This window comes from Pipistrellus hanaki (genome assembly GCF_964339955.1).
Source record: "Pipistrellus hanaki genome assembly, chromosome: 9".
In the NCBI taxonomy this organism is placed as follows: domain Eukaryota; kingdom Metazoa; phylum Chordata; class Mammalia; order Chiroptera; family Vespertilionidae; genus Pipistrellus; species Pipistrellus hanaki.
The window spans coordinates 25,152,026-25,167,363 of NC_140511.1; the positions used below are offsets into that span (position 1 = coordinate 25,152,026).

Below are 15,338 nucleotides of genomic sequence, written 5' to 3' on the forward strand. Positions count from 1 at the left end.
AGGGAAATTCAATTAGGAAGTATCCCATTGTTCTGGATTATAATATCTAGAATGTGATAGAACATTTGCTGGGAGATACCCATCCATACCTACTCCTGCTAATTAATGAAAGTAAAAATCCTGCGTGTAGAACTATTTTAACTTCCTTCTCTATTCTGCACCTTGTGCTTGCTTTTTTTTTTTTTTTTTTTTTACTGAGAAGTTGAGTGGGAAGTAAAGAGAGTTCCTATATAACCCCTCACACACTCGACATCCCTGTTATTAACCTCTTGCATTGGTACATCTGGTATGATGAGCCAATATTGATGCAGTATTATGAACTGTAGTTCATAGTTTACCTCAGGGCTCACTGTTTATGTTGTACATCCTATGGATTGTTTTGGTATTTTTAAAAATGTATTGTTCCATTACAGTTGACATACAATATTACATTAGTTTCAAGTGTACAATGTAATGATTAGACATTTTTATAACTTATGAAGTGATCACCACAATAAGTCTGGTACCCACCTGGCACCATACATAGTTACTACATTATTATTGACTATTTTTCTATGTTATACTTTACATCTCTATAATTATTTTATATCTGAATATTTGTACTCCTTAATCTCTTTCACCTTTTTCTCTCATCTCTATACCCCTTCCATCTGGCAACCATCTGTTTGTTCCCTGTATCTGTGAGCTTGTTTCCTTTTGTTTTGTTTGTTCACTTTTTTAGATTCTACGTATAAGTGAAATCATATATATTTGTTTTTCTGTATCTGACTTACTTCATTTAGCATAATACCCTCTCGGTTCCTCCATGTTGTCACAAATGACAAATTTTCATTCCTTTTTTTATGGCTGAGTAATACATCCTGTGGATTTTGACAAATGTATAGTATCATTACAGGTATGCATGATTACAGCGTCATATGAGTTCCATTTATTTACCCTCCCCTCACTCCCCGGAACCCCTGACAACCACTGATCTTTTTAGTACATGGTTTATTTTTATTTTTTATTTTTAAAAAAATATATTTTATTGATTTTTTACAGAGAGGAAGGGAGAGAGATAGAGAGCTAGAAACGTCGATGAGAGAGAAACATCGACCAGCTGCCTCTTGCACACGCCCTACCGGGGATGTGCCCGCAACCAAGGTACATGCCCTTGACCGGAATCGAACCCGGGACCTTTCAGTCTGCAGACCGACGCTCTACCACTGAGCCAAACCAGTTTTGGCAGTACATGGTTTATTTTTGCCAGAGTGTTTTATAGTCGGAATCACACAGCATGTAGCCTTTCCGATGGGCTGCTTTCAGTTAATAATATGCATTAAAGTTTCTTCCATGTCTCATTGTGGCATGATAGCACATTTCACTGAATAATTCCATTGTCTGGATGTATCACAGTTTGTTTATCCATTCACCTGTTGCTGGGCACATTGTTTCCAACTGTTGGCAATTGTGAATAAAGCTGCTATAAACATCTGTGTGTAGCTATTTCTATGGACATACATTTTCAAGACATTTAGATAAATACCAAGGAGCTCTGAGCTTGCTTTTACTACTGAGCATCTCTAAATCCGAGGGAGATGTGATCCATTTTTTATGCAATACATTTCTATCTTGTGTGTTTTTAACTGCAACTGCTTCTTCTGACTCTATCCTTACAAGCTTTCCTTAACTTGTAACTATATTCAATGCCTTTCCTCACTTGAGTTGTCATGACCCATTAGCCACTATTCTAAATTTTTTTGTTCAGGTTTCCTGTAACTCTAAAAAGCATTATACTCAGGCTCTTGCACCCATTAATCCAGAACAATTGCTCTCACTAAAGTTAGTGATAATTTCCTAGTTGCCAGAATGCTCTTCATCTTGTCTGTATTAGCTGGTATTGCTATGTGATTTATCTCCAACCATAGATGACTCACACTTTCAGAAAGTTCTCTAGTTAGCATCTGTGCTAGTGCTCTTTCTTGCCTTTGTCTTTATGATATTGTTTTCCTCTTTTCCATTTCTCATGTAAGTATTGATGTTTCTAAAGGTCTCATCCTCAAACTACCTCCATTTTGCTTGTGCGTCAGGAAGTCTCTTTCCCGTAAGTTCAGCCTAGTCTCTAGGCAGAAATTCCCCAATCTTTATTTCCAGTGCAGTTTTCTCCAAAGCCTATGGCCCACATTTTCACCATTTTATTAAACATTTTCATCAGGGTGCCTTTAAGACACCCCAGACTCAATATGTCCAAAACTAAATGATCTCGAGGTAGCATAAGTGAATTTGGCAGGGGGTGGGGAGTGGGGTGGTGGTGGTGGTGGTGGTGATGTAGAACTATTGTTTTCTCCCTTGTGATGGTGGTTACATTAGTAACACCTCAGAATAGAATAGTTTCCCCTCCTGCTACATGGTTGTTGCACTGGAAGAAAATCATAGTCATTTTCACTTCTGACCAATCCCCGCATTTCTCTATATTTATTCTGAGACTGAGATTTCCAGATAAGATATGATAGAGTATAGAAGGGTAGACTAGCAGTGGTCCATTGTATTCCAAATCTATCTAGTGTTCATGCACTAAAACTATTAAAACCTTCAGATTTGTGGGTACTGAAGATGATTTTCCCGGTACTCTATCTTATGCTCAGAGTGACAAAGAACCAAGTAGTAGATATAAAAGCACATCTCTTGTGCCTTGCTGCATAAATGCTTGCTAGAAGACTGGAAATTGGACTAAGAGTGAACATTAACTTTTCCACCTGACACCTTTAAAGAGAATCATTGTATCAACACAGCACAGAATGTGCCTGAGAACAACCTCACAGCCATTGATGTTGAAGGTTAAATCCCAGAACTGTCCCTCTTGCTCTAGGATAGTAAAAAGTACCAGCGAATTATTTTCTCAAAAGGCATAGGAAACATTGCCCGGAAGATTCAGAGTGAAAAATTGCCTGTGAAAAATGTTACATTAAAGGAAACAGAAGAATATTATATAAAGCATTTGCTTTGCAGTCTGTGGAAAAGAAAGAGGAAATTATAAGAAGAGAACAATTTGAGATGAAAGGGAGTTAGCTAAGATGAGGATAAATTGCTAGTAAATTAAAAATATCAAGTCAGAAATAAAAATCTACATTGAAAGTGGTAAGGAGCAGAATTAACAATTTAGAAAATCTTATCAATGACATATAGGTTAAACCTAAGAAATTCTAGTGTAGAGAAGAAAAAAAGGTTCCGAGGGAAAGGATAATACATAAAGGAATCTAAATAAAGACCCTATTTCACAAATTCCTGGGAGTGAAATATAGGACAAATATAAAGAAAAAAAATTACATAACTTTAATGAGATACATAAAAGAATATTTAAATAAGAAACACAACTTATTTTTGGATGGACTTTACATATGGAGATAGGAACTTAAAGATATGATAGAAGAAAATACTGAGTTGTCAAACACTTTATACAGATTAAAGAGGCACACATCCAATAAGTTGATGAAAAAGATTTTCAAATAGACATGTGAAGAAAATATTTTTCTAATTACAAGAGTAAGAAAAAGTTATCTAACCATTCTTTTTAGAACTATAAAAATTGTTTAATATTAGGTGCCATATCAATGTAACATTAATGTCAAAAAAGAAATATTATACCATAACTTCAATAGAATCTAAAAAGGCATATGATAAACTTCAATGTCCAGATGAGCATATGTCCTTTACATAACAAAGAATATTTTAAACCAACAGTCAACATACTTACAGTAAAGCAGTAGGGATAGTCTCTGTAATAAAGAATGAAAGAAAAATATTTCACTAACTTTATCCTAGTGTTTTGAACAGTGTAACAAAACACAAAAGTAAGACAAATATACTATTGATAGACATTCCTTAAATATAACATGATTAGATATATATAAAAACTGTAAGTTTCTGATTTATTTAACCAAGGATACAGAAGTTAAGAGGAAGGATATGAATGCATTGTGAGCAAGTGTAGATGCAGCATATATTTCCATAGTTTTCTCATGTTCTCTTTTCTCTACGTGGGGTTGAGGTGGAACCTGTTAGACTAGAGAAACAAGCCAGTTTCTTATTTTGCCTCTGTCCTTTTACACCAGGCTTACACCCCCATTCCAGAAGAAAGTACACTGATAAATCTACCTAAGAGAAGATTTATAAGCATCCTCTTGTTTGTGAAAATAAACAGCACTAGCAAGACCACATTCTTCTCAGGGCTGGGGGATAAAGCAGAGTTGGTGCCCAAGAATTCCCCAGCAATATCTCTTTCTCTAGCTCTGTAATGTCCCAGGAAGCTCATTTTCCACAAGTTTCTAAGAGAACCTTACTGTTTTGGAATAAGTAAAAAGTCTCAGAAAAATGACCACACTCACTGTACACTATCAATAATTATTCAAACAGTATAATGAGGGAGCAGTCCACTTACTCTAGCACAGTGGTCGGCAAACTCAGTCAATAGAGCCAAATATCAACAGTAAAACAATTGAAATTTCTTTTGAGAGCCGAGAACCGACTTCTTTCGCATGGGCCACGGAGTTTCAATCGCACCCCGGATGTGGTATTTTGTGGAAGAGTCACACTCAAGGGGCCAAAGAGCCACATGTGGCTCACGAGCTACAGTTTGCCGACCAATGCTCTAGCAAACAACACAATTAAGTTCCTAGGCATAACCTTAAGAAAAGCATAGCTTGCTAGGTACAAGACTACACTTTATTGTGAAATAGAAAAGAAAACATGAAGCATAGAGACACAGCATGTTTCTTTCTGGAAAGTGGTAAATAGTATGAGAAGTTATTCTTCTAAAGTTGTTTGGGGAACAAAACAATCCTAAAGTTCATTTGTAAGAACAAATACCATAGGAGAATAAATAAAATTTGAGCATAGAAAATCAAAAGGCTTGCCCCCCAGATATAAAAAGTTATCACAAAATTACAATAAGATCAGTGTAGTCCTGACATGAGAATGACAGCCAGGTCAGTAGGAAGATGGTGCTAACACAAAATCATAGCATCTACATGGAATTAACATATGATAAAGGGTGCATGGAAAATCAACAGAATGACTACCCAATGATTGGGTATGGGAAACTGATTAACTGCTTTGAAAAATCAACCTCTGTGTAAACACAAATATTGTTGGTTTTCTCCTGTGCACTTTTGCAATTTTTTTATAATCGTGGAGGAAAGTTGTAAACAATATTTCTAGGCTCTTCCACAGAATCCTACTTAGGGAGGAGGTAAAGCATCGAGTAAAGTTCTAGAGGAGGTCTGAGCTCTAATCCTGAGTCTGCCTCTATCTAGTTGTGTAACCTTGAATAAGGTATGTCATCATTGTGTCACTTTTCTTAATTTTAAGATGATATCTTTGAATTTAATTTTCTCCAAATTCACATCCAAATCTAAAATTCCATGTTCTCAGGTATAATAATATAGCAGTATTCAAGGCAAATCTCACTGCCATGAAGAACTGTATCTCCCAGGGATAATAGGATGAAATCTGGAGTGAGAGTGCCTGGGCCCCAACCTTGATTTTAACACTAGCTGTGTGATCTTAGGGAAGTTTTACATCCTCTCTATATCTGTTTCCTCAACCAAAAATACACTGGTTCTTGCCCTGGCTGGTGTGTTCCATGGTTACAGCATAGGCCAATGCACAAAAGGGTCTCGGGTTTGATTCCTGGTCCACAGCACATACCTTGGTTGCATTAGTTGCATATTAGATCCCTGGCCCTGGTAGGGGCTCATGTGGGAGGCAACCAATCAATGTGTCTCACCTCTCTCTTCAGCTCCCCCCACCCCAACACACACACACACACACACACACACACACACACACACTCAAAAAATAAATAAACTGAGGGTCATGATACTACATAGTGTGCTTATTGTGAGAAATAAAGCAATACACACAAGTGTATAAAACAGGGGCTGGCATATACTTACTCAATACTTAATACATTGTTTTAAAGTTGAGAGGCCAGGAGCAAAATTCTACCACCATCTACCCATCACTCTAGCACAATGAAATCAAGGCTTTCTTCTTGACTTCTTTATGGAGATTCCGATCCACATTTGTAAGAGAGGTTATTCTGTGATTAGGGAAAAAAGTCCAGGTGATTCTGATCAACTGTCCTTTTATTCCTAATCCTCAAGAGACACTATCAGGGTCTTTGAGACAGAGTAGCCATTCCCAAGCTCTATGCAGGTGAGTAATCTTGGGCATTAGCACATTCAAGACATAAAAATGCAATGAGGTAAAAATATTTTAATTTATTTGATAGTTAAATTTAGATGCATAGGGGATGGATTTGATTTTTTCTCAACATTTCAATAGTTTCAGAAGTTTTTAATATCATTTGAGAAGTATAAGACAAAGTTTAGTGCATTTCAACACTTACAAATTATCTTCTAGTACTTAATATTGGTAGTCAAATCAAAGTTGAATCTTTTGAAGTATTAGTTCATTTTCCAATTATGCTCTAATGATTTTTAAAAATATTAATAAATGGCTATGATAAATTCTTTTATATTTTTCATGTAGTCATAGGCCCTCTAAATATGCTATTGTCATTTAGTTTTATTACTGCTTCCTTTTTGTTTATTTTAGTATTTCAACAAGATCTTTCCTTTAAACAAGAATGTGTACTAAAAATTTCCCTTAAGTTCTAAAAAAGGAGCTAGTTACAAACCTTTCAGTAACTAAAATATAGGTTAAAAGTTTCACCATGTTAAATCCTATCTTTGCTTCGTTTCAACTGAAAGCAAAGTTCAGATTCACTCATGGATGTTAATAATAGGTCTTATTTTTCTTTCATCCCTTACCAAGCATCTTCCATTTTTTTCTGAAATACCCCGGCTGCTTTTACTATGTCTTCACTGATGCCCAGAGTTGACTCTTTGGGTCATGTAATGGGTTGAGTTTTACAGAGAACATGCCCACGGCCATAGTAAACCTTGACCCAAGAGCAATGGGAAATAGTAGAGACCATCTCTCTTATTACTGCCTGTCTCATCAATCAGATGATATTATGGGCCAGATTGGATTAGTGGGAAATTAGGCTTATATATTTCATATAAGGAAGAGTAGACGTAAGTTTTCTAAATTGATATGGAAAAACCCTAAATCAGAGGCAGCAGAAAGGGAAATGGAGTTTTTATGGCCATTGGGATTCTGGCTAAAGTACCAATTTCACAGATAATTTTGTATGCAACATGTTTTGAAGAAAAGGAAAAAGAAGTTTGGTGTACATATTGAACAATCCACCTATAGAAGTTTTTTTCTCTTCCTCTCTCTAATTGTCAAATTGGTAATTAAACTTAGGTGAACGGGGGACGATTTTGATTTGTTTTTACAACATATCTCTTAATTTTCCCTATAAAAGTTCGGAAAGTGAAGATTTATTTGAAATAACAATAGAAATTTTGGATTAGATGCCAGTAAATCTTGAAAATGAGAATTTGTTGAATGACCAGAGAGGTCACTGAGGCAACTATAAAATCAGAATAATTATCAGTTTCTTCTATTTATAGTATTAATTTCCTAGCTTTGGAGAAATGAACCTATTATATTCAGAAATTGTTTTGTATACTAGATTCTGATATTAAATTAATTTCAGATTCTTTTAGTGACCACTACACTCACTTTGAAAGAGTTGTGAAGGCTTTCCTGATCAATGCTTTAGATGAATCATTCCTGGGAACATTATATGGTAAGTTAATAATATGAATGCAACAATTTTTTTTCCTTTTTCTAATTTTTAAACCATAATTACTGAGTGGCCAGGTTATTATGATCTCTGAATGCATAATAATCTGGCCATTCAGTGTGTGTGTGCGTGTGTGTGTGTGTGTGTGTGTGTGTGTATACATATACATACATTAGAGGCCAGGTTCATGAATTCGTGCATGGTGGGGTCCGGCCAGCCTTGCCAGGGGAAGGGGACATGGGCAGTTGGCCAGCCTACCTGCTGGTCGAACTCCTGGTCAAGGGGACAATTTGCATATTAGCCTTTTATTATATAGAATTTACACTGAGTGGCCAGATTTTTATGTGTTTAGAGATCATAATAATCTGGCCACTCAGTGTACATTGTTTTAAAAAACCAAGGAGACCCAATTGTAGAGCCTTCAAGTTATTGTTCCCTAAAGAATCAACTATACAAAAGTCCATTCAAAAACTTGTTTATTATTTGACAGGTGGAAAGGACAAAAGAAATAATGTGACAGTTCCTTGATCTTAGAACATTTACAGTGAATTTGAAGATATAGGATATGTACTCTTAAAATAGCAGAGTAGTTCAACACTCCTGTTGTCCCAGCCTCTGTAGGCTCCTTGAATTTCACCAAAGTTATTCTGATTTAAGCTTCCACGTCTTTGCATGTGCTGATCATCCCTAGAATATAAAAGCTTTCTACTCTAGATTGTCCAAGTGGATATGGAATCATTTTCACTATTAAAGCTATTTATGACCTATTCAAATAGTACTTGTCACTCCCTAATCTGTGCTATCATTATACTGAGTATGGCGGTACTGGTGTGTGTGTACTTTTCATACTTGTATTGAAAATGTATTTTGCCTTTCTCTTTTTCAAGACTATGAGAAGAAGCATACCATATTTTTCGGCGTATAATACGGCCCCCTAATTTTACAGTTAAAACATAGGTTTAGGCCCATATTCGCTGTATAAGACTACCCCCCACTTCCAAGGCAACACCAGTTCTTTTTTTAATAGTCCGCCTCTCTGACTCTGGCCAATCTGAGCAGGCTTTTTACTAGAACACAGTGTCGTCTTATACGCAGGAAAATACAGTATCTTATATTTATATACTTAACCCTTGCATCTAGCACACTATATAAAAACTATAAGTATGTTCTGTTGAAGTTTTATCTGCGTGCCAAAATAAGATTTCATTCATAGCTTGTTGACCAAGTATTTGTTGAGAGCCTATTAAGGGCCAGGCAATATTTGAGGGCTAGAGATATGTCAGTGATTATGACATGAGCTTCCTGCCTTCATGTTGCATAAAGTCTAATGCAAGAGATAGACAATGAGTAAACAAATATTTTAATATTTGAGGCCTGGTGCATGAAAATTTATGCAATGGAGAGAAGTGGTCCCTCAGACTGGCCTGCCCCCTCTCACAGTCTGGGACTCCTCAGGGGCAGGAGGTAAGCTGACGATCAGGGAAAGGCTATGCGCCATCCATTGCCAGTAGCGCAAGCCTTGGCCAGCTCTGGTTACCTGAGCCTCAGGCACCTTTGGGTGGCTGGGCAACCGCCATCTGAGGCTTGCCTTCGCCTTGGGCTGGCCCTGGGCATCTGGGGTGCTGAGGGGACTAGGGGACTCTGGAGGTAAGCAAGCGGAGTGGTCTGCCGCCCTGGTGGGACTGCGGGGACTGGGCACTGACATCTTGTGGCATGACAGTCAATTCCCTCGTTATTGGCTGTGGGAACCTCCATCTTTGAGGGCATGGCAGTCAATTAGCATATTCCCTCCCTATTGGCTCTGGGTGTTGCCATCTTTGTGATGGCATGAGGGTCACTTAGCATATTCCCTTTCTATTAGATAGGGTAATATTAGTTCTTGGGGGGAAAGGATAAATATACAAGAGTGATAAAGAAAAAGAAAGTCTAAGTGAGATGGGTCAAAGAAGATGTCTCAAGAGGTGACTTTTGGACAAAAAGCTGCAGTGAGGGAGGACCTAACAGAGAGCACAGCATTGTAAAGACACTTAGGAAAGACTTTGTTTGATGTGTTCAAGGAACAATTAGAAGGCCTGGGTGGTTCTTTCCTTTCCCTAATGCTCTGATGGAATGATGTTTTTCAAATCGTTAAAATTTTAATTTAAAATGCTTCTAATCAACTAACCTAGAGCTATGGAAAGAAATCCTTAAGTATTCAGTTACTTAAATATTTCACGAGGACAAAGTGATTATTGTTGTTTGTTTTTGTGGTTATTCCCCTGAACAGATGGCACCAGGCAGAAATCATATGCACAAGACATGCTGACATCTCTTCATTATTTGGACAACCACTTTGTCCAGCCTCGTCTGGAGGGCTTATTCTCTAGGAGTCGTTGGAAAGAGCAGTATAAGGTACACAGGTTTGTTTGTTTTTGACTCTCTGGAGGGTGGGGTAGAGTGGGAGACCTCTCAAGATTTCAGTGTTCTGTCCGGCTGAGCAATCTCAATTATTAGCAGTTTCCTTTCTTAAATAATCAGCTGCTTGTTTCTGACCACTTCTAAAGGCTATTACTGTTTAATTATTCACTTATCTAGTCAATAATTAAGTGGTTCTCAGTGATGAATAACTTTAGAACATCTTTAGTGCTTATCCCATGTGTTAAAATGAGGTTGTCACCCTGACCAATGTGGCTCAGTTGGTTGGAGTGTCATCACTTAAAACAAAAAGTTGTGGGTTCAGTGACCGATCAGATCTGGGCACTTGCTGGGTTGTGGGTTTGATCCTTGGTCAGGGCTTGTACCGGACGGAGCTGATGTCTCTCTCAAATCCATGTTTTCTCTCTCTCTCTCTCTCTCTCTCTCTCTCTTTTCTCTCTCTCCCTTCCCCTATTCCCCCAACACAATTTTTTTAATCCTCACCCGAGGATATTTTTCCATTGATATTCAGAGAGAGTGGAAGAGAGAGGAAAAGACAGAGAGAAACACCAATGTGAGAGAGACACGTCGATTGGTTGCCTCCTGCTGGAGCCCCAACCAGGGCCTGACCGGGAGGAGCTCACAACCAAGGTACGTGCCCTTGACTGGAATTGAACCCTGGATCCTTCCGCCTGCAGGCCGATGCTCCATCCACTGAGCCAAACAGGCTAGGGTCCCCACCCCCCAAAAAAATCTTGAACATGTCCTTGGGTGAGGAAATAAATAAATAAATAAATAAATAAATAAATAAATAAATAAATAAGAGGAGTTTATCTCATAGGATGTTAATTGTTGCTTCTGAAAAGAAATTGTTTAAAAAGTTTGAGAAACAGTGGGTTTCACTAACTGGAGGACTTTTCAAGGACATGAATGTGTTAATTTATACTGTAAATCTTCAAGAGAGCCATGTAGTATATAAAGCTTCCCATGTTTGTGTTTTATTCTGAAACTCCTTATTGTGAAATAGTTACACCTCCCAGGATAATGGATTTCCATAATGCAATTTGGGGATTACAGCCCAGGTTGTCTTTAACCTTCTTCTCCACCCCAAGATTTTATAATCCTACCAATTTGAGTAAAGCATCTTTTTAATTTATAAGATTTGGATTCCATGTTATCCTCTAGATTTATGATCTCTAATAGTAGAGAGTGCACTATATGAATTTTAAGGTTTCTTTTCTCTCTCTACTTCTAACATTCTATCTCTAATAATTATTAGCAAGAGGAAAATGGCAAGATAAGTGAGGTTCAAGTTGCCTAACATCCTTCTAGCACTGAAATCATTAGCTACTCGACCTCATTTATGTCAGGAGATTTGGCTTCTCTCAAGGCCTGGTCAGCCTTAAGTTACCTAATGATAAATTAGCCACAGGTGGTTTCAGTTAAAAGACAGTTATAGGAAGAAAACTTTAATTGAATTTAGGGTATCTATTTGACTTTGGGTGTTTTTAACCTCTCTAAACTCCAGTTTCTTCCTCAGATCTAGAAAATATTTACCTACTTGAAAGGGAAATATTTACTTACTTAGAAGGTAAAGCAGGTAGTACAACGCTTAGAACATGCTGTAAATATTTATTCTTTAATGGAAAGAAAAACAGCATTACTCTTTGTTCATTTAATTTTGCCAAACAACTTACATGCAAAGTAACATTTCTTATTTTATCTTTAAAGTTAACCCCCTGAGGAAGGCACTATTATTTCTTCCGTTAGAGATGAGGAAACTGACTCAGAAAAATTGAGTAACATAAGGTTATACATCAAATAATGAGCCAAACTAATAAATATGTAAACCTAGAACCCTAGGATTTCTCTGACTCCAAAGCTCATACCACTATGCTGTATTATGCTTTACCCATAATAGGTTATGGGTAGGTTATGCTGAATATGGGTAACCCAGTGTTGAAATAAGTGTAAGATAAAAAAAAAAAAGAGTGTTTTAAAAATGTAGAGACACAGATGATTCTGTATGATCTTGGTCAGGATAAGCTAGATTATGTTATAAAAATCAAATAATATGACAAAGAAAATAAGCCCACAACAAAATCTCAATAGCTTAATCCAACAGGTTAGTTTTCACTTACACTGGTTGTCCAGTGTGAGTCAACAGGAGGGCTCTGCTTGTCATCCTCTCTCAGGGAACTCAGCATGTGCTTCCTGACGAACACAAAAGCAGGGAGGGAAGATGCTTAGTCATCTATTCACTCTGCATGTCAGCCTGTGAGGGTCATGTGTCATGAAGTGTCATGAAATATGAGAAATCATGAAGGCAGACAAAAGGCATTGTTGTTGTGAATCATCCAATGGAAAGAGGAAACTATCAGTCTGTTGGATACTTAATTAATAGAGAATGTGAAAGTGGCTTAATAACCCTTCTAATATGCTCCTTGTGTACAGTTCAAATATTGTGGTAAAACCTAATCTATACTATTAATTATAACAGTAATATCTAGTGGGCCTAGAGCACAAGCAAGAATACTCAAGCACAAGTAATCTCACAGCTTAATAAAGCTTATTTATGAATGCCAAATATTTTCTATTTGTTTACTTACCGCTAACTCAGCTATTCCATCGTCCACATCAGTACTGACCACCTAGCAATCCTAGCTCCAAGTTTTTTATTTTCCAGTACTTTAGTAATCAACCAAAGGAGGATTAAAATATTTCTGGAGTATTTTGTGGAAAATATGATATAATTCACACAATGGAGACTAAATGTGAACCTGTGTTTTGTTTTGTTTTTCAGTTGTTGACTAACCTAAACCTTTTATTATTTTCTGAATTTTTGCTGCTCATTATTTCCTACCTTTAACTAATTAATACCTCATTAACACTAACTAGAGATGAGAGGAAGGAAAAGAAATAAAACTTGTGAAAATCACAGCATAGTAACTCTTCAGTCTGAGGGATATAACTGATTTATTTTCTAGTCTGGTTTCTTTCCATTTAATATTCCAAATTCTAAATTTATTTTTCTATTGTAGAAAATCCCTTGTCACACACTTACTGTGCGCTCAGTGTTAAAGTTAGAAATGCCAGTGTTTTGCTCTTACATCTCATCCTGTTGTGATTCCTAAAATTGGTTTATCCTGGTTACATTCTTTTAATGTCCGTTTTGTTGTCCTCATTCTAATCCTTTAAAGCCTAATTACATTTTTTGTTTTCAGGAGCGGGTAGGAAGTTATTCTGACGTGAACATCTTTCCGAAGAGTGCTAAAGACTGTTTCTGCCAGGCTTGCGGGTTGCATCGCCACTGTGCATATTTAGTGAGCTTATCAGGGAAGGAGTATAACCCCAGGACTATGAAAGCTGATGATTTCATGCCATATGATATGCAGGTATTTTCCCCGCTCTCATTTTAGTTTCTAGTATTTGGGAATTTTAAGTACATAAGGTTGCACAAATAACCTTATTTTTACAAATGGAGAAAGGTAAAGGGAAAAGTGTACAAGTTTGAATATGAAAAATATGTCTTATAAGCAGATTCACTCCTAATTCAGTAAAATACTAAAATCCATGCATATTCTGTAGGTACAGTAAGTACACCTCACCCAAATAGGGAGGGGGAGTGGGAGGATAAGGATGAAAGGTTGGTAACTGGGACAGGAGAAGCAGATGTCCCCTTTAGGGTCCAAAGGAGAATTTGGTGCAGTGGTTGGCAAACTGTGGAATGAGAACCACTAGAATAGGGGCTAAATAACAAGGAACAAGAACAGCCTGTAATTATTGGAATCGAGAGTCTAGACCAGTGGTCTGTAAACTCATTAGTCAACAGAGCGGCAAACTCTCAAGCCGCAGTTTGCCGACCACTGCTCTTGTGAGTCTGTATATCTGTGAAAGGTGTATGTGTTTTTGGGGCTAGAGATCCAAAATCGACTCTAACTACTGCCAGTAAATTATTAAGATACAAAGATACTATTTATCTGAATTCTGCTAGATTGGGTAATATGATTCCTCAGTATTACTGGGCAATAATTGACCAGCTCCCTCTGAACAATCTTAGTGGCAAGAATCACTTAGAAAGTGTGTATAAAGATAATGAATTCAGAATTTAATCTTTTATTTGGCAAGTAACTATAAAAACATAGTCAGATGTAAATTTCCCCATCCTTTAAAACTGATTTGTGACTTTATGAGATAATATATCTAGACTCTGAATAAAAGTGATTTAGTATTTTGAGGTTCAATTTCTGTTGTATAAATAAAACTATTGCTGAATAGTCCCTGTATTTGCTGTCTACAGCTAATCTTGAAGGGGGGTCTGAATTAGACAACCATTTCTGGATTCTGATATCTTGTGACGTTGAATAAGGACTCTATAAAATAGTTGACTCAAATGCCTAAAAAATAAGAGATTTCATGAAATAAAAGCAAAGAACATTAACACACCAGCTTCATAATGGAAAAATGGAAAAGTTAAATATATTGGAAAATGATTCTCTATTTGAAGGCATACAATTAAAACTACCTAAAGACGCCAGTCAGCAGCTCTCCAGTAGCAAAGTACTTTTGAGTCAAGTGGCAAAGTGCTGCATTGAAACTAGCAATTTAATGGGAAGATTCCTAGACAAAGAAATGATGTATTTTAGATACTAGATAACAATATATAGCCAGCGTTAAAGAGTTATACCTGTATACCTATATACCTATATAATATTTGTGTTTTCCGATAGTCTTAGGAGACCCTGCTCATGACCCACAGGTCGAGAACCGTTGCTGTAGAGCAGGGGTCTTCAAACTACGGCCCGCGGGCCACATGCAGCCCCAAGGGGAGTCTGATCCGGCCCGCCAGGTTTTTTGGGCAGTGAGCGCAGCCAAGGTGTTACAGTAGGAATTAGTAGTTCATATAGTCCGGCCCTCCAGCTCTCTGAGGGACCGTGATCTGGCCCCCACTTTAAAAACTTTGAGGACCCCTGCTGTAGAGCCTAAGACCATAGGAAAACACAGATATTTATATTATGATTCATAACAGTAGCAACATTACAGTTATGGAGTAGCAACGAAAATAATTTTATGGTTGCCAAAACCAGTTTGGTTCAGTGGATAGAGCGTTGGCCCATGGACTGAAAGGTCCCGGGTTCGATTCCGGTCAAGGGCATGTACCTTGGTTGTGGGCACATCCCCCGTAGGGGGTGTACAAAAGGCAGCTGGTTGATGATTCTCTCTCATCGATGTTTCTAACTCTCTGTCC

At 37.3% G+C, this 15,338-nt stretch overlaps 1 protein-coding gene across 2 annotated transcripts in view; it reads left to right on the forward strand.

The window, feature by feature from the left end:
• CCDC82 (coiled-coil domain containing 82) overlaps positions 1 to 15,338 on the forward strand; it is a 32,948-nt gene that overhangs the window by 9,609 nt on the left and 8,001 nt on the right. For both annotated transcript variants that reach the window (XM_084895393.1, XM_084895394.1), the window contains 3 exons: positions 7,607 to 7,699; positions 9,963 to 10,087; positions 13,315 to 13,485. In XM_084895393.1, coding sequence (XP_084751519.1) covers positions 7,607 to 7,699; positions 9,963 to 10,087; positions 13,315 to 13,485 — 389 coding nt within the window. The remainder of the gene's footprint in view (positions 1 to 7,606; positions 7,700 to 9,962; positions 10,088 to 13,314; positions 13,486 to 15,338) is intronic.